At 39.4% G+C, this 20,293-nt stretch overlaps 1 protein-coding gene and 1 non-coding gene across 2 annotated transcripts in view; both read left to right on the forward strand.

Moving 5' to 3' along the window:
* The window catches only part of CYB5B (cytochrome b5 type B), a 33,811-nt gene extending 14,064 nt beyond the window's left edge, over positions 1–19,747 (forward strand). The window contains exons 3-5 of the mRNA XM_066242276.1: positions 661–690; positions 11,267–11,295; positions 15,635–19,747. Of these exons, the coding sequence (XP_066098373.1) occupies positions 661–690; positions 11,267–11,295; positions 15,635–15,725 (150 nt within the window). The 3' untranslated portion in view covers positions 15,726–19,747. The remainder of the gene's footprint in view (positions 1–660; positions 691–11,266; positions 11,296–15,634) is intronic.
* On the forward strand, positions 2,362–2,438 carry TRNAS-GCU (transfer RNA serine (anticodon GCU)). Its single transcript has one exon. It is a non-coding gene; the product is annotated as a tRNA-Ser (tRNA).
* Positions 19,748–20,293: the final 546 nt, after the last annotated feature.

Consider the following 20,293-nt stretch of genomic DNA (forward strand, 5'->3'; position numbering starts at 1 on the left):
AAATTTCTCTAGCATCATCTAGCCTTACTTTGCTAAGATGTAGCTTCTTATTGGTAAAGCAACAGACAGTCTCCCTGAAAAACTAAGGAAACTGATTTTGGATTTCTTTTGTTTAATTGATTTTTTTAATGCAGTTAATAACATTTATACTTAAAATAGTGGTTTGGTTATTCTGGCAAATTCCTTTCTAAAGATGGTAACTGTGGAGTTTTTAAACCATACCATTTTATTTATTTGTTTTTTAAGATTTTAGTTAATTGACTTTTTTTAGAGAGAGAAGAGAAAGAGGGGGAGGAGTGGGAAGCATCAATTCATAGTACTAGTTGCTTCTTGTTCGTGCCTTGACCAGGCAAGCCCAGGGTTTTGAACCGGTGACCTCAACGTTCCAGTTCTACGCTTTACCCACTGCATCACCACAGGTCAGGCACCACACCATTTTAACAAGAGACCTCAGTATGCTCAGCACGGAGCACGGGGTGGAGGAACAGGACTCTTTTGCAGACCCTGATGTCTCTCAGGGAATTCACTTCTATCAGAATGTAAATCTGATAGAATTTCCAAGGTTAGAAACAAGCAAATAGTGAGCGTTCATTTGAATATATTCAAATATATTTTAATATATTGTTTTAAGATATTGTTTTCCTTTTTTTTTTTTAACAGCATGACCTTAAACCTGAAAGTGGTAGCAAGGTAAGAAGTCATCTGTTTCTCTTGTGTATTTCAAGTGTTTATATTTCTTTTCACTCAAATAGAATTGCTTTCTAAAAAATTACCTTAACAAGAGAAGTATTTAGTGTTCCCCCAAGCAAAAATTCTATTTTTCAGGAATCTGGACTCAGTACCGTCTCAGGGAAAAAGAATAGCTGAGTCTTGAACAGTAGGAAACATTTATTCATGTTTCTATTTACTTTGTTAAAAAGTTGAACCTCCAAAGCTGTGCCCTGATGGTTTTGAAAGAAATTAGTTTATGGGTTCAGTTGCAGAAAAAGTATTTATAATTCTTACATTAAATACTACAGATGATAATAATTATTTCTGTACTAGAAAAAGAATTAGAAAGTTGATTTTTTTCTTACAAGTCTTTGAAGGAGTTATAGACTGAAGTAATTGAATAGAACAGGCCCTCCTGTTCCCAGTTCCAAACTTAATCCTTTCATCCTGTAGGCTCAAATGGGCCTACACCCTTCCCACTTACACAGTGATACAGCAAAAAACAAAAGATTAAGTATTGGAAAACCTTAATGTACATTACACAATGTACCCGGAAGAAAATATGAAAGCCTTTTTTTACTTCCCACAGCTAATTGGTTCATCTCCGTATTCCCTTACAATTTTCCTTGATTTATGTCCAGGAGATAGCTATTATACTACCCTCTGGTTTAAAGGAACAGCAGTTTAGTTGCCTGGAACATCATGGAAGTGATGCTCCTTCTCCTTTTCCTCCTCTAGCTTCTTGCTTCCCTTTCCTCATTGAGCTGGAATTATTGAACACATTTGACACAGCACTTAACGTTGGCCTAGACACAAGAATTCTTCCAGCTTGAGATTGCTTGGCAGTGTCTGCCATCTGTTACCTTGCAACTCGGAGTGTGTAAATTAACTCTTCTGTCTTAGTACACTCTGCTACTCTGAACTGTTGAATTGTTTATGAAGGGGGATGAAATGGTTTTTTAAATGCTTTGTGAGCGCTGTTGATTTGTTTGTCCTCCCCTCCTAACACATGTACTATCCATTCTTGAATCCTTACTTGTGTAGTTAAGAGAAAGTTTGAGCTAAGCCTCATTTGTTTATTGAATGTGTCCAGAAAACATTGCTCTCAGAGGCCAACATTTGATTCAAGGGGTATTCCCACTTGTATAAGAAATGCGCCTTGTATCCGGGAGCCATAATCTACTTCTGCACAGCTACTATTACAGCATCCTTTATATTAAAACAATAGAAAAAATTTTTAGAATTAGTGTCTGGAAGTCTAAAAATTGCTGCTTCTTGCTGTTTGTTTTTTTCCCATTGGTAGTACAGTATGTAATTAAGGCCATTCCTGGGAATGCTGAGTGGGGATTTTCAAATTCTCCCTGTGCCACCTATATTGGAACCCCTTCGCATGTTTTTTGACATGTATATTTCCTGGGCTTCCATTACTACTGACTCATAATCTTTGGAGGTAGGACTTGGGAATTTGCATTTAAAGTAAGCCAGGTAGCCAAGCACCAGACTTTTTGCTGAATGGTTGTTGGTCTTTCATTTGAAAACTTAGGAAACTTTAATTAATCCTTTTCTGTGATAATTAGAGATGTCTCAGTTAAATTAAAACTGTTGAGCCTTGGACTTTTTGTAATAAATACAGTATAGAAAAAGAATCCCGGCCCTGGCCAGTTGGCTCAGTGGTAGAGCGTTGGCCTGCTGTGCAGAAGTCCCGGGTTTGATTCCCGGCCAGGTCACACAGGAGAGGCCCCCATCTGCTTCTCCACCCCTCCCCCTCTCCTTCCTCTCTGTCTCTCTCTTCCCCTCCCGTAGCCAAGGCTCCATTGGAGCAAAAGATGGCCTGGGCGCTGGGGATGGCTCCATGGCTTCTGCCCCATGGAGAAGCCTGGAATGGCTCTGGTTGCAACAGAGCGACACCCCGGATGGGCAGAGCATCGCCCCCTGGTGGGTGTGCGGGGTGGATCCCGGTTGGGCGCATGCGGGAGTCTGTCTGACTGCCTCCCCGTTTCCAGCTTCAGAAAAATACAAAAAGAAAAAGAAAAAGAATCCCTTTCAGCTTACCAAATTCTGTAATAATTTAGAAGTTTCCAAATGTAGTTTGGCTCCTGCCTTGGTTTAACGGTAATTAGAGGCAGTGTTTTCAAGTATCCATTTTCCTTACGAATGTTGTACCCGAAGGACAGTCTCCGTTAAGTAGAGTCTGGCTTTGAGTGTTTCCAGTCAGACTGCTGTACTTCAGGCAGATCAGGCAAGCAAAGCTGTTTGGAAAATTTTAAGACCACCTACATAGGTTTTCATAGAGCTGTAGTTTAACCTGATTTCAGGTCCAGGAAGAAATTCTTGGTCCCTCAGATTTATTTCTTACAGAGGTTTTCAGTAGGCACCTCTATGTCTAGGATGTAGATTTCTCTTTAAAAAAATTTTTCTGTCCTGGTTTAAATATTCACCATTAAGAAATGGATGAAATGTTAATTTTATTAATACTTTCTTTTGGTTAAGGGTTTCTGAACCTTTATGAATAAATGATTTCTTTTAAAGCTTGCCTTATGGGACAGTTTCATTTTCCTTCTCCTTATCCCTTCCTTTATCTGCACAGCTCCGTATCTCTTCCCTGCCTGAAACTTCTTCCCTCTCCCAACAACAAAAGACAACAACAAAAAAACCCCAGGCATTGCTGTTGCAGAGTATTAATCAAGAATCCTTCCCCAGTTTTTTTGTTTTTTTTTTAAACTACCTCTCATACTGCTTCTGCTGTGACACAGATAAACAGTTGATGGTCACCATTGTTTTCTTTTGAGACTGATAATCAGCCTGAGGTTCAAGGCCCTGAAATTTTACAGTACAAAACTGAAAAGCTTAGAAGACAGATTGGGCAATAGATGTTTTTCTTACCTGCTTCAGTCAAATATAACTAGTTAAAAAAACTTCTTGTCTCTCTGAATCTCATCATTGCTGGATTAGTCCCCATGCTGAGAGCCATCAACTGTCTATTCTTATTTGACTTAAACATTTTTCTGATCTGCTTTTGGTAATGGAAACTCACCTTGGAACCAGACTTAGTGTTTTCTGTGCCGGTACTGCAAGTAACCTAGACACCGTTGTGGTCCACGAAGTCTATTTTGAGTATGTGTTTACTTATTGATTAGCTGTTTTATTACTGCCCTCAGTTCAGGAGATAAGGTATAGTACAGGGGTCCCCAAACTATGGCCTGCGGGCCACCCTGAGGCCATTTATCTGGCCCCTGCTGCACTTCCAAAAGGGGCACCTCTTTCATTGGTGGTCAGTGAGAGGAGCACATTGACCATCTCATTAGCCAAAAGCAGGGCCATAGTTCCCATTGAAATACTGGTCAGTTTGTTGATTTAAATTTACTTGTTCTTTATTTTAAATATTGTATTTGTTCCCGTTTTGTTTTTTTACTTTAAAATAAGAGTTGTGCAGTGTGCATAGGGATTTGTCCATAGTTTTTTTTTTTTTTTTTCATTTTTCTGAAGCTGGAAACGGAGAGACAGTCAGACAGACTCCCGCATGCGCCCGACCGGGATCCACCCGGCACGCCCACCATGGGGCGAAGCTCTGCCCATCCTGGGCGTCGCCATGTTGCGACCAGAGCCACTCTAGCGCCTGAGGCAGAGGCCACAGAGCCATCCCCAGCGCCCGGGCCATCCTTGCTCCAATGGAGCCTTGGCTGCGGGAGGGGAGGAGAGAGACAGAGAGGAAAGCGCGGCAGAGGGGTGGAGAAGCAAATGGGCGCTTCTCCTGTGTGCCCTGGCCGGGAATCGAACCCGGGTCCTCCGCACGCTAGGCCGACGCTCGGCCGACGCTCTACCGCTGAGCCAACCGGCCAGGGCTGTCCATAGTTTTTTTTTTATAGTCCGGCCCTCCAACGGTCTGAGAGTGAACTGGCCCCCTGTGTAAAAAGTTTGGGGACTCCTGGTATAGTACATACAAATGCTATCTTGACACAAAAAGAGGGCACCATTTCATTCATTTACTCAGCAGATATTACCTAGGTGACCGTTCAATTACTTCACTAGTCAAACCTTATTATAATGAATAGACCCAATAAATTGATAAATTGACCATTTCTTATTTATATTTTTTTGAATGGCTAGCATATGTTGTGCATGATTAAAAAAAAAAAAGACAATGTATACTATAAAAAATGACTCCCTCTGATCCCCAATTCTATCTCTTAGTTCCCCTTACCCAGAGGTAGCCAGCTACCATTTTCTTGTTTACTTTTTTTTTTTCTTTAGAGAGAGAGACAGACAGGAAGGGAGAGAGAGATGAGAAGCATCAACTCGTAGTTGTGGCACCTTAGTTGTTCATTGATTGCTTTCTCATATGTGCCTTGACTAGGGGGGGTTCAGCCAAGCCAGTGACCCCTTGCTCAAGTCAATGACCTTTGGGTCATGTGTGTGACCCCATGCTCAAACTGGTGAGCCCACGCTCAAGCTGGCGACCTCTGGGGTTTCAAGCCTGGGTCCTCAGTATCCCTTACACTCTATCCACTGCACCACTGTCTGGTCAGGCTTTCTTGTTTACTTTTCCAAAGAGATTCTGTGCATACATAAATATAAATAGATGCGGGATAGATTGTTCAATTTGTAGATAGAGCAGCTGTCCCTTCCTTAAAAACAAATCTCACACATCCTATTCTGCACCTTGCTTGTTTTTACTTAAAATTTTATATTAGTGATCGTTCTTTATCCGTTTATAAAGATCTTCATTCTTTTAATAGATATTTAGTATTTCATAGACAAAATGTTTGATGAAATGACATTTGTTGTAACAGGATTTGATCTGTTTTTTTTTTTTAAATGAATAAGCCCTGGCCTGTTGGCTTAGTGGTGGATTATCAGCCTGGCATGTGGATGTCCCAGGTTCAATTCCCAGTTAGGGTAGGCAGAGGCCATGGAGCCATCCTCAGTGCTTCTCTACCCCTCTCTCTCTTGCTTCTCTCTTTTTCCTCTCCTGCATGACTCAATTGAAGCAAGTTGGCCCCAGGCACTGAGGATGGCTCCATGGCCTCTGCCTTAGAGGCTAAGAACTCAGTTGCTGAGCAACAGAGCAATGCTCCAGATGGGCAGAACATTACCCCCTAGTGGGATTAATGGGTGGATCCTGGTCAGGGTGCTTGCCGGAGTCTATCTCTGCCTCCCCTCTTCTCACTGAATAAAATAATAATAATAATTGTCTCCATAAAGGCTTAAACATTTTCTAAATTCATTTTTTAACTAAAGTTTAACTTGAAGTCTAGTAAATTTCATATACCAGAAGCAATCCATACATTGCATTTATAGGCAGATACATTTTTTATTCTCCCAGATGCTGCTTGAGTGTAACATACAGTTTTCTGTTATACATACATACATATTATCCATACATAGCATTCAGTTTACCTTCTCTTATGGGAGAGAAACTGAAAAGAATTCATTGTTTATGAAATATAGTTAGTTGGTCACATTATACTAAATATTTTCTTTTAAGAATTCTTTAATATTCCTATCATACTTACAACCTGAGTTATTGAAGTTTGGAACGGGCAGGTAGTGATTGCCATTTGCCAAAGCATTTTGTCAGGTTCTTTTGTTCCCGGTTTTTATCTAACATTTGTGTTTTGTAACATAATTTTTTGAAATAAATAGCATAATCCCTCTTGTAATAGCATAATCCCTCTTGAAAGACAAAATACCCTTTGCTGAGGGTTCTCAAGGATTAATCTCCTCTTGTAATGTTCTATTTAGAAACGATACATAGTTTTGCAAAACAAGGTGTCAGAAGGACAAGGTAACATCTTTTTTAAGTCAGCCCTCCAATATTATAACAAGTTTTTCATTTCTTAGGTTAGTAGGAATCATGTTATGAGTGTTTTAATTTTTTTTCTTCAGGGATGTCTTATATATTGTATCACAATGAGTTCTTGAGAAACTTGTGTAGAAATTTGTTTTAGAGGATGTTTTTCATCCTTGAAATTTTGCCCTTATCTATAGAGAAATATTTTTTCCATGACTGGGCTGACTCTGGTGATGCATGCTTTACAAGACAGTATCTAATCCAGAAAGAAATTTCAGTACATTGGAGCCTTCCTAGGAAAATTGTCCCCAAGATCCACACTATATAGCTGTGTCATTGTTGTGACTATAAAAATGTTGAAATCATGTCTTTCAGTACTTACACTTTTCATAAGATGAACCTCATACTAAAATTATAAAGTGACAGGCCTGACCTGTGGTGGCGCAGTGGATAAAGCGTCGACCTGGAATACTGAGGTCACCGGTTCAAAACCCTGGGCTTGCCTGGTCAAGGCATGTATGGGAGTTGATGCTTCCTGCTCCTCCCCCTGTTCTCTCTCTATCTCTCCCTCTCTCTCTCTCTCCCCCCTCTCTCTCATAAAAATGAATAAAAAAATCTAAAAGAAAAAAAGTAAATAAATAAAAAATAATTTAAAAAAAATTATAAAGTGACAGCTCATGTTCAAGTCCATTGTGTTATGGGGGGAAAATCCTCTCCAGTAGTGTTTGAAGCCAGAAGTTTCCAAGTTGTTTTTTATAAGTACAGTACTGGCCACATAGATACCAACGTGTTCTAAATAAAAAGCTGTAAAAACTACCAGACTACTCACATACTCATTAAATTTGCTGAAGGTGTCCTGTGGCTTAAAATTCACTTTTAATTATAAATACTTAGGATCCTCTTGGAATAGCAAATACCCAAATGAGGAATTAAAAATAAGTTCCTTATATACCTTATATTTATTTCTTTTTTATTTAAATCCTTGAAAGTCTAAATATAAACTATTTAAGCTGAAGGTATACTTATAATGCCTCTTCTGTATATTTTAATACATTACAATCATCTGGCACATTGCTTCCTGTGTTTTATGTCCTGGTGACAGAGCACATCATTTATTAAGTGTGTGTTCTCCTGTGTTTTTTCATAAACAGGGTTCCATAGTGAAACCACCCCCACTGACCCCCAAGTCCCATCATATATCCATATTTGTCAATTATGACATTTCTTTATTGTTTAACAATACCAAAGACGGTCAGAACTTAATGGCACAATGCCTCTTGAAGAGTATCTGTAAGTACACACCTTTACATACCTGGTGTAAGGTAGAAGAATCAATGTATAGCAGTGCCCCTTTTGGCTTCCTAGACGTGGGGAATGGTGTCTTTCCTGCCAGCCTGTGGAAGGCTGCTTGTGTAGGTGTTGCTAAAATGCCCTTGGGTCAGAAAATTGTGTTGGAGTCATTGAATATGGCTTTAGAATTCAAGTCCATCTAGTCTGAGCCTTTCATTTTACAAGTGAGGAGACTGATTTAGCATTGATCTTGAAGATCTTAGACATAATTTTAGTTATAAGCAGCTTTATAAAAAGGTTGTTCAGCTATTATGAAACATTTCCTTTTATCCTGCAAAGTTCAGGTTGGTATTTATATGTACATTAATATATTTATTATTTATTTTACAAGGGAATTAAAGCCTTAATGAACCTACAACTTAAGGAACCAATATAATCAAACAGTTCATTTCTGTTAAATTTTAACTAAAATTAAAGTAGATTTATAGCAATTTGGTTGTTTAGAAGTGTATTTAAGACTCCTTGGAGAATAAGAAGCATGCATATTAATTACTTGGTACAACTTTTGCTAGAATTCTGGATTTGATCGGCTCTCTTGTAACTAAAATCATATATTGTTGCAAGTACTATTTTCCATGCCAGAGATCAAGAGGGGTCACTGTTCTCTTGACCAAAAATCTTTCATGTAGATGAAAATGTGGGCAAGAACATAACCAACCAGAATGCCTGAATACCCAAAGGAATAAGTTAAAGTCAATCATAAACTAGGAATTTCAGTTAAACATCCGTCAGACTCAGCACAGAGCTTTGGAGTGGAAATGAGAATTGGGGAACTGTGTATAGAGAGGACGGACGGAAGGGTGGAGGTGAAAGAAGTTTTTGTGTTAGTAGAACCTTTTTCTTTTTAATTTTATAAATTTAAAAATAACTTATTTGGCTTCTTTTCCAAACTTGGCTGAGGTACTTGGCTACTGAGAGCAGTGTCTTAAATAACTCTTTCATTATAGTTGATTAAAAGTGGAGTCTCCGTAGTTTGACATTTACTTGGCTGTCAGTATCCTGAGGAGAAGCTATGCTTCTTTCTCTTTTCTTTTCTATGATGTTAGGAAAGTTGGTCTTTTTGACACCAGGAGTGGATTGATCTTTAAACAGAAGTTGAATATTTAGTTAACACACGTGTTTTAATTTTCTATTGCTTACCGGAAACTTAAAATTTCAGCATTTAATGTTTGGGTTCTCTCTGGTCTCTTTCTTTTTCTTCTCTTTCGTTCACTACATTATCTAAGGCTCACTCTGGTTAGCACACATCCAGGGCTTTTGGTTAAAAAAAGAGGCTAAAAGCTTCAGAATCTAGAGAATACATTTGTTTGAACTATATATATATATATATAGCTTTTAATGTGATACAGATTAAACATTATAATACATATATTACTCCTAGTGCTGTCATGTAAACCTTTCTAATTATCCCATTTTAAAAATATACTAACTACGTTTTTATTTTAGTAATCATTGGTATATATGTGGCTAGCTAATGCATAAAAGACCGTGGACATTTTTGTGATGGAATTTAATGATTCTTGGCTATTATAGTGAGATATTTTAAAAGGCAACATTATAAGTTGACTTGATGCACACACCATCATCACTACCACCTTCCAAATCTGTAAAACATTTGTTACATTTCTCAAAGATTGACCTTTGACATGTTTTAATTAGCCCAATTGTACTATCTGTCCCAGATAACAGTAATCATCAAGGTCTCAATGAAGTGTAGTAGTATATTAATATAGTTTATCTAAAATTTTTTATTGTGAGTTTCACTTGCCTGTAGGCTAATTTCTTTCAGGTTTGGGGCATGTGTTCATTTGTATGACAGTGTTTTGGATATATGAAATTGGAATTCATTTCATGGTCTGCTCTAAAGTACCTAGGCCAGTATGTAGGGTTTTTGAAAATTCCAGGAGAATACTATGAATGGTGGTTAAACAGAGTTCATATTCTGTGTTCACACCCTGGAGTATTTCTACATATTGGCAAAGATGATATTTTGGGCAGCAGTAACCTATACTAGTGGGTTATTGCCCTCTGGCAGTAAATTAGCAGATCTTATGTACTCTGCAGTTCATTAATAGAATCAATAACTTCATTTGATATTTAAATTAAAAACTTAGTAACAGCTTAATTTAGATATAAGTCAGATCCCATTCAATTCACCTATTTATGCCAAAATTTTGTTTTTAAGGCTTTTAGCATATCCACAGAACTGTGCAACCATAATTACAGTCAATTGTGGAACATTTTCATCATCCCAAAAAGAAACCCTCAACCATTAGTAGTCATTTTCAATTTTCCTCCCAGTCTTCTTCCCCTGAGCCCCAGGAAACCAGTGATCTGCTTACTGCCTCTAAATTTGTTTATTTTGAACATTTCATACAAATGGACTTATATGTGGTATTTTGTATCTGGCTTCTTTCACTCAACGTAATGTTCTTGAGGTTCATCCATGTCGTAGTACATACTAATACTTCATATCTTTTTATTGCCAAAATTTTATTTTTAAGTTTATTTTGGTATTTTCTTTCCCTTAACTCCATTCTTTCCCCCTTTCATTGTGAAATAAGCCCTAAGTTCTCTAATCATAATTATTATGATTTCATAAAGTAAGCCAGTTCCTTTCTGTAAGCCACAAAACAATCATCTCCATGCTCTAGTCCAGGGGTAGTCAACCTTTTTATACCTACCGCCCACTCTGTATCTCTGTCAGTAGTAAAATTTTCTAACCACCCACCGGTTCCACAGTAATGGTGATTTATAAAGTGGGGAAGTAACTTTACTTTATAAAATTTATAAAGCAGAGTTACAGCAAGTTAAAGCATATAATAATAATTACTTACCAAGTACTTTATGTCGGATTTTTGCTAAGTTTGACAGAATAAATCTTTATAAAACAACTTACTATAGTTAATTCTATCTTTTTATTTATACTTTGGTTGCTCCGCGATTGCCCACCATGAAAGCTGGAATGCCCACTAGTGGGAGGTAGGGACCAGGTTGACTACCACTGCTCTAGAGTGTTTCACAGTTAATGTATATGTTGCAAGACGAGATTTTATTTTTAAAATATGTTTTTAGAAAATGTGGTCTTAGCTACTGCCAGTGGCAAGCCCTGTTGAATGTGGTCTATCATTGTGATACCAAGTCTATTTTAATATGTTTGTGTCAGTAGCATTTTATCATACCTAAAAAATGTTTACACCATTTCTTTATGCTTTCATTAATGGCTTTTCACTAGGGAATTATCAGAAATAGAATTCCTGTTTCTCCCCTTGCATATAGATTTGCAGACATCAAATTGCATGAAAGATGAAGTTCTGTTATTAGCTACAGAGCTTATATAGATATTCAAGAAGATAATGTATTTTGTGTTAATCTTCGTTCTTTTTGTCATTTTTGAATATGTGTTTTCTTCAGGACCCTTCGAAAGATGGCACGTGCAAAAGGTCAGTATCCCCTTAATGCACTTCTTTATGCTCAACATAATGTCTGACAAGAGATTCTTCCATAAATCTACATATGTGACATAATTAAGAGTACAATTTGACAGCAGATTTTTTTGGGGGGGTATTATTGCAAATTCAGAAGTTCCTTGGCATTAGCAAAATTAATATTTACAGCTCTAATCATTTTGAGTAATCTCAAAAGTTCATACCTTAGGTGTTTTTTTTTCTTTCTTTTTTTTACAAAGACAGAGAGAGAGATTCAGAGAGAGGGATAGACAGAGACAGATAGACAGGAACAGAGATATGAGAAGCATCAATCATTAGTTTTTCATTGTGTGTTGCAACACCTTAGTTGTTCATTGATTGCTTTCTCATATGTCCCTTGACCGTGGGCCTTCAACAGACCGAGTAACCCCTTGCTTGAGCCAGTGACCTTGGGCTCAAGCTGGTGAGCTTTTGCTTAACCCAGATGAGCCTGCCCTCAAGCTGGCGGCCTTGGAGTCTCGAACCTGGGTCTTCCGCATCCCAGTCCGACGCTCTATCCACTACACCACCGCCTGGTCAGGCCTTAAGTGTTTTTTTTTTTAAGTGAAATTGGAATCACGCTCAGTAAGAGGCTGGTATGCATGTACACAGGTAACTGCTATTGAATCAAGCCCAGTTTCTGCAACTTCCTCTTAAAACTTGATGTCATTTAATCCTTACACTCACTCTGAATGGTAGGTACTATTACTACATTTTATAGAAGAAAAAAATTATGTATTGATGTCATTCAGGAATTTGGCTTTTCTGAAAAGGTTACTTACAAAAATATCTCTTGAATAATATCAGTAACAGCTCTGAAAGGTATAAATTTACCTTTTCTTGTGTGCCTCTACTTAAGATGACTGTGGAATTCTTTGCTTATAAAGAATATTTATAGAGATTATATAGAGCTACCTGTTTTATCTTTCTGAGGTCCCACTTAAAGCATTTCAGAGACAGAGAGAAAAATGTATCTTTTTCCCCATTAAAATATCATGTCTTTTTTATGAGGTGATAGAGTATTAGAAAAGTGCAAACTTCATGGAAACAGTGAATTCAGCTTCCTTAACATTAAGGACTTATGCTTAATAAAGAATTTGAAAATACAGCCTGACCTGTGGTGGCGTAGTGGATGGAGTGTTGACCTGGAATGCTCAGGTTGCAGGTTCAGAGCCCCAGGCTTGTGTGGTCAAGGCACGTATGGGAGATGATGCCTTCTGCTCCTCTCCCCTTCTCTCTCTCTCTCTCTCTCTCTCTCTCTCTTTCCTCTCTAAAATGAATAAAAAATTAAAGAAATTTAAAAAAAGAATTTGAAAATATAAGCCATAAACTTGCAATAGAGTTAGGCTACAGATAACACTGACTTAGAATTATTATGCAGAATATATAAAGAATTTCTACAAATCAATTAAAAAATAACTTAGTAGAATATGAAAAAAAGACTAAAGCACCTTACAGAAGAGGAAACACAAATATAAGCATATAAAAAAAGGTTTACTTTTATTTGTCATCAAAGAGGTGCAAAATAAGATCATTGGGTATATTTCACACTTACCATATTGGCAAAATATTTTAAATTTTACAAATCAGAGGAGGAGTAGTTTAGGAAGTAGATCACCAAGAATCTTAGGTCCTCTTAGGGGAATATAGGTGGGGACAGTCACTTTGGAAAACAGTTTGGCATTATCTATTAAGTTTGACAATAAGAATAACTTTTTTTTTTCTTTTTCCAAGTGAGAGGAAGGGAGATAGAGAGACAGACTCCCACATGCACCTTGACCGGGATCCACCCAGCAACCTCCATCTGAGATCAGTGCTCACAACCGAGCTATTTTTAACGCCTAAGATGCAACCATCTTCAGCACCTAGGGCAGTGCGCTTGAACCAATTGAGCCATAGCTGCGAGGGGAAAATAGAGGGAGAAAGGGAAGGGGGGAATAGCAGGTGATGTCTTCTCCTGTATGCCCGAACTGAGAATTGAACCCGAGACTTCTGCATACTGGGTGGATGCTCTACCACTGAGCCACTGGCCAGGGCCTATGAATAACTTTTGACCAAGCAAGAGAAGTATGTGCACAGTATGCCAGGAAACACGTACTTGAATGTTCATAGCAGCATTATTCAAGATCTTAAAATATGGGAAATAACCCAGATAATCACTCATTAATAAAATTAATGATTTCATTCTGGTATATTCATACAGTGGAATGCTGCAAAGCCATAAAAGTAAATGAATCACAACTACGTGCAATAATCTGAATGAATCTCCAAGAAGATAATTCTGTCTTATGGCCAGGGTATTATTGTTGAACCTAAATCTCCTTTGGTGCAGGCCCTGGCCAGTTTGCTCAGTGGTAGAGCGTCAGCCTGGCATGCAGGAATCCCGGGTTCGATTCCTGGCCAGGGCACACAGGAGAAGCGCCCATCTGCTTCTCCACTCCTCCCCCTCTCCTTCCTCTGTCTCCCTCTTCCCCTCCTGCAGCCATTGGAGCGAAAATGGCCTGGGAATTGAGGAAGGCTCTGTGGCCTCTGCCTCAGGCGCTAGAATGGCTCTGGATGCAACAGAGTGATGCCTCAGAGGGGCAGAGCATCGCCCCCTGGTGGGCGTGCTGGGTGGATCCCGGTCGGGCGCATGTGGGAGTCTGTCTGACTGCCTCCTCGTTTCTAGCTTTGGAAAAATGCAAAAAAAAAAAAAAAAGGGAAAAAAAATCTCCTTTGGTGCAGAAAAAATGCATTTCTCTGGTTTGAGTCTCAGTGGCAGTTAAGTATTACAAAGGATTATGTGAGTATTCGTGGTGAACCATCCTTGGTCTTTTGTACTGAAGAATTTCTCTTTGTTTTCTCAAGAATCCTGCTTTTAAACTCTTTGTGTCTCGTGGTTACCCTCCAAGATATCTGAACTCATGACTTTTATAGGGAGATTACTTCAGGTTCCCATGTGTCATATTGCTATTGTACATGCCAACTTGCTTTTATTTTTTTTAAACAAAGCTACCTGGATGATACTAAACTTGTCCAGAGCAGCATTTGCCATATTTACATGTACAAACTTCTAGGCATGTTTAGGCAAAGAAAATCATTTTTATTATTGAACCTAAGTGTTTCTTTTGGCATCAAACCCTTTTAATACCAAGCAAGGTTGTAAGGATTTTTTTTTTCTTTTTTGTATTTTTGTGAAGCTGGAAACGGGGAGGCAGTCAGACAGACTCCCGCATGCGCCTGACCGGGACCCACCCGGCACGCCCACCAGGGGGGTGATGCTCTGCCCATCCAGGCGTCGCTTTGTCCTGACCAGAGCCACTCTAGTGCCTGGGGCAGAGGCCAAGGAGCCATCCCCAGCGCCCTGGCCATCTTTTGCTCTAATAGAGCCTCGGCTGCGGGAGGGGAAGAGAGACAGAGAGAAAGGAGAGGGGGAGGGGTGGAGAAGCAGATGGGCGCCTCTCCTGTGTGCCCTGGCCGGGAATCGAACCTGGGACTTCCGCACACCAGGCCGACGCTCTACCACCAAGCCAACCAGCCAGGGCAGGATTAAATTTAAAAAATACGCCTGACCAGGCAGTGGCGCAGTGGATAGTGCGTCAGACTGGGATGCAGAGGACCCAGATTCGAGACCCCGAGGTCACGAGCTTGAGTGCGGCCTCATCTGGTTTGAGCAAAAGCTCACTAGCTTGGACCCAAGGTCACTGGCTTGAGCAAGGGGTTACTCGGTCTGCTGAAGGCCCGTGGTCAAGGCACATATGAGAAAGCAATCAATGAACAACTAAGGTCTCGCAATGAAAAACTGATGATTGATGCTTCTCATCTCTCTCCGTTCCTGTCTGTCTGTCCCTGTCTATCCCTCTCTCTCTGTCCCTGTAAAAAAAAAAAAATGAGGCAGTTATTGCTAATAGTTAGATTTAATGCTTCTAAATTTATAATTATATATAAAATGGTGGAGTTTTTCTGTTTAAAAATGTTCGTTGTAGAATATGTGAAAACAAAGCACAAAAAAAAAAAATTTAAACTATCCATAAGCCTATAACCCAGAAAGAACTACTATATGACTTTATAAAAACACATATGAAGGTATGTATATAATCCTTTTTTGGTAGCATACTTATTATACATTGTTTTTTAATCATTTTTAAATGATCATTTAATATTGTCACTCCAAATATTTGTTTTTTCCCAAGTACTGTGATAAAAGCAGTTAAAATTCCCAAAGTCAAAACTCTTTGCTCATAAAAATATTAAAGTGTGAATGTTGATGAAAGATAGCAAACATTTGTATAAAATGTTCATTCATGACTTCATTGCTTTTCCCCCCAATTTCTAGTTGCTGGTCCTACTGGATTTTCCCCATCCTAGGCGCTGTGCTCTTAGGTTTCCTGTACCGCTACTACACCTCAGAGAGCAGATCCTCCTGAGCAGGCTTGCTGCAGTCTGGGAAGCACGTCGTTCTGGGAGTGAAAGCTAAAGACTGGTTTGGAGGCTGCAGTGGTGCCCTGTCCTCAGTCCTGCGGGTTGTATTCTTCCCCTTTGGAGCTCAAACGGTTGACCTCTGACCTGGACACCTCAGACCTGGACAGTGTCCTTTCTCAGCGCCTTATTCCCAGAACACCTGTTCACTGTTCTGTGTCTTTGCCAATATCTTCACTGGTTTCCATGCACACCTTTCCATTATAGAATTTTCTGTTACTTGAAATCCAGTATGTCCTAGTGGCATTGCCCTGTGGTAAAGATGCCCGCTTTCCGATACTTTGAATACACAGTAGACATTCTTAACACAGCTGCACACTCTGGTTTTCTTTTTCCCTTTTTCTTTTAAGTAAATATTATTTTTTAAATCCAGGCTTAATTTTATTATTTGTCATAAGGGGTTTAATTCATGAAGAAAGTTGTATGCCTATAACTTAAAACACAACTGCCAAATGAGCTTGTCTCTTGTTTATGTTTGTTCAGGCTAGAAAGAGCCATGTGACCATCTCCTCCCTCCCGAGCTCACATAGCAGGGAGCTCTTGCCAGCCTAGTCCGCTGTGTGGTGCTGGGCTGGACTGGGCTTCCCTTTCATTTCCTGGAATGGAGAGAAACAGGAAAGGGGAGATGAATTGGAGCGATAGGGCAAATTGATAGAAATCTTTCTTCTGATAAATATTGAGAAAGACTGCTTACCATAGGACAGGAGTTTAGAAAAGCACCAAAGACTTCATCCTTTACTTTGATTTGGCACCAGTTTCTAGCCATCTTTTTTCCTTTTCCTGAACCCTTTATATTGATAAAATATAAAATTGTAATAATTATGCCTGTAGAGCTTTATTAGGGATTTTTGCTGCTTAGCACTGATTACTGATTAGCACTTTTTTTTTTTTTTTTTTTTTTTTTTTTAGAGAGAGAGGAACAGTCAGGGATAGGCAGACAGGAAGGGAGAGAGATGAGAAGCATCAGTTCTCCGTTGCAGCACCTTACTTGTTCATTGATTGCTTTCTCATATGTGCCTTGATGGGGGGGGGGCTCCAGCAGAGCAAGTGACCCCTTGCTCAAACCAGTGACCTTGGTCTCAAGCCTGCTACCATGGCGTCATGTCTATGATCCCACGCTCACGCTGGTGAGCCCCTGCTCAAGCCAGCGACCTCAGGGTTTTGAATCTGGGTCTTTAGCATCCCAAACCAATGCTCTATCCCAGGAGTCCCCAAATGTTTTACACAGGGGGCCAGTTCACTGTCCCTCAGACCGTTGGAGGGCCGCTACATACAGTGCTCCTCTCACTGACCACCAGTGAAAGAGGTGCCCCTTCCGGAAGTGCGGCAGGGGCGGATAAATGGCCTCAGGGGGCCGCATGCGTCCTGTAGGCCGTAGTTTGGGGATGCCTGCTCTATCCACTGGGCCACTGCCTGATCAAGCGATTAGCACATTTTTTTCCCTCTGTTTTTAGTGAAAGTAAAAGACTCCAACTTAATGATAAAATATTCTGTCTTTTGTTTGCCCAGATAATAACTTCCATAGTCAGGTAGCACTTGAAAGGGGAGATGGTGACTAAAGAATGTTTTCCATTTCATCTGTCATTTACCTCTATGGCTCTAGTTGGGGTTTTGTTGATTTCCCATTGAGAATAAAAAAAAACTCGTAGTGCTTCTTTTTTTCTCCCTCAGATGACTGTTTCATTGAAGACCAGGTCATTACTCAGAATTATGTTACTGTTTCTTCTCAGTTCAGGAATTCCTCTGGCACATTTGCCTTTCCTTTTCCCCTGTGGAAGCACCTGAGGAGACAGTAGTACCCTGGCTGTCTTCTTCCAACTACTGCTTTGGTGATTTTTCTCCCCATTCTTTGAGGATTACCATCTGCTTCTGAGCCGTTGTCCTGTGCATGGGGGTGGGGGTGGGATGTGATTCAAGAAGGCCCGTGGGCACTGCTTAGTATCCCCTCCTCCCTTCTGCTTGCCAGGGACTTGACGAGACAGGAAACTGCCCCCAAACCAGTGTCTGCCCATGCAGGCTGTTTAAGAAACAGTTCAACCCAGGTCTTGTATCCTGTGATTTAGCAGTTGGTGGGTGAATTTAGAATTTATCAAATAAAATTATTCATTTTTGCACACTTGGATATGGCACGAGTAATTTGGGGGAATTTCTGGCTGATTTTTATATGTGAGGTATATGGTATGGTCAAACTTTTATCATTAGGATACATTTTTATATGTATTATAAAATGCCACTTTAAGACAAATTATTGAAAAAATAACCTGTAGGTACTATAATATATAGTAAAAGTGTGAAGGCAGGGAAGGGTTGCCTTGAATAAGAATTGGTATATAATTGCTATAAGTTGCATGATTACCTGGAACCCCATTGGGGTAGAAGTAAAGAACAAAGGAGTATTGAGGAGCTGGAAAGAGAACAGTCAAGCTAAAACTAAGCCGGAAGATAACTTGGATCAATCAAAAGTGTGTTGGCAGTCTCCAAAACTGAATGAAAAACATCTGGCTTATAATAAACATTAAAGAATGATAGTGTTGGGTAAAATTGGTGTCTGATATTTTTAGGGTAAACACCAATGCAAAAGGTATGTTTTTCTATTTCATATTGGTTGTCTTTTCCTGTTTATATCTGGACTTGTTTTTACTTGGAGCCAGAGGAAAAAGTTTTCAGACTTTGTCTCTACCATCCATGAAATCCATCCAATACCCTGGGCTTCTTTTGATCTGCTAATGTGATGTCACTTTGTATTATAAAAACCATTTTTGGGACCATTTACTATTATTATTCTGCTGCCTACATAAACAGCCAGGTGAAAGGTAGAGCTTGTGTGAGAGTTCGCAGAGAGGTTTTTCTAAACAATAAAGTAATACAGTACGTTAGCCAAGTCCATCAAAAAGGACTTTTGTTTTAAGAGGTAGACTTGAAAACTCAAAACAGTGTCAACATTGGTAGGTCATGAAAACCCCTCTGGAGCAAGTGGGGCCTGCATCTGTTGGCTGACCGTGCCCCCTGGAACTGGTCTCTGAGGTGTTTGGCTGTTTATTCCCAAGGACGATTACCTGCTGTTACACACAGACTGTGCATCATGGCTGGGGACCACAGAGGGAGATGAAGGAAAATTTGTGCCCCCAAAATAGGGATGTACCCGGTCTCCAAAATATTCTGGCCACCTCTTTAAGAATTGGTTTGGCTTCCAAATAACTTCTACATTTCTAAAGACGAAATATTGTGCTCTTATGTGACCACTTTAGCAGAAACAAAAATCCATTAGAACCTATAATTTGAGTCTATTGGGTCCTCAGAGCAGTTGTCATAAATGCATATATTGTGAAATAAGAGCATTGTTGAGTTTATACCGATTTAGTTCTGATGTGGAGCCCTGAAGAATGCTTTTTACAGGCCAGGTATATCATTACCATTGGTATCTCGTGCTTAAAATCTCAAGTGATAGCTATCTAGTTAAATTCCGTTTTAGGAGAATGGTAATGTTAATTGCTTCCTCAGGAGAAATGGATTCAGACATGTCCTGTCTCAACAAGAAATTGATTCTTTTTAAAACCATGTCATTTGGTTGCCAAATATCACAAAAGTAATGGGGAGTTTGGTCATTTTGGTTTGGAATTTGTGGGGTGATCTCAGAGGGACTGTCCAAGAAGCAGAGCGGTGTTTCAGTTCCTGACCCTCCATCGAGCCTCTCACCCTTGAGTTTTAGGAGCTGCTCTTTGCCTGCATCTATATTCTACATTTGCTATTTTGACAAACATCACTACGACTGTATGACTTCCTTTCTTTTTATTTCACCCTTGACTGTGAACAAGTAACATTAACATTCCTTTTGTGTATTCAATAATGGAGTTTGTTTACCTATTTTATTTCAACATATTTTGAACAAAGATCTTTGTCTTTCTGCTGGAATGTGCACACAGTGCATGTTTGTTAGAGCCACACACAATAAAGATACTGTTTTCCTTTTCTTGCCCTGACTACAGTTATTAAAAAAAACACACACACACAACTCTTTTTTTGAAAGTGGAAGTGTTGGCTTTGTAATCTTCAGGTGTTTTAGAAGAAAAGGATTGAGAAGCGTGGAAGTCACCTGAATCTGCTAATACCATGCTTAGTGTACCCGGGTGGGGAATTTGATTCAGGATTTTTTTTTGCTACAGCTCTTGCCTTGCCTTGAAGTGAGTTGCTCATTTCCTAATCGTGAGAGGCAAAAATCAACACTTGCTGTATGGATGGCTGTAACATGGCCACCAGGTAGACACGTTGGGAGTTCTGTTTTTGCTGAAACCATCTGCTAAAGAGAAGCCAGTGCAAGGTAATGATATTTTGTTATCTGCAATGCCAGCCTTCAAGTGATTGTTTTTTTTGGATATAGCTTAACTGTTGGGGAAAATTAAACACTGAGATTGAAGTTCTAGTGATTGTGTTAATAAAACAAGGGAAATAAACCATTTTTCTCATTACTCTTAAAACCTACTGATAGCCTTCTAACATTACTAATGAGACACGGTTC

The sequence above is a fragment of the Saccopteryx bilineata genome, chromosome 9 (genome assembly GCF_036850765.1).
Source record: "Saccopteryx bilineata isolate mSacBil1 chromosome 9, mSacBil1_pri_phased_curated, whole genome shotgun sequence".
Lineage (NCBI taxonomy): Eukaryota > Metazoa > Chordata > Mammalia > Chiroptera > Emballonuridae > Saccopteryx > Saccopteryx bilineata.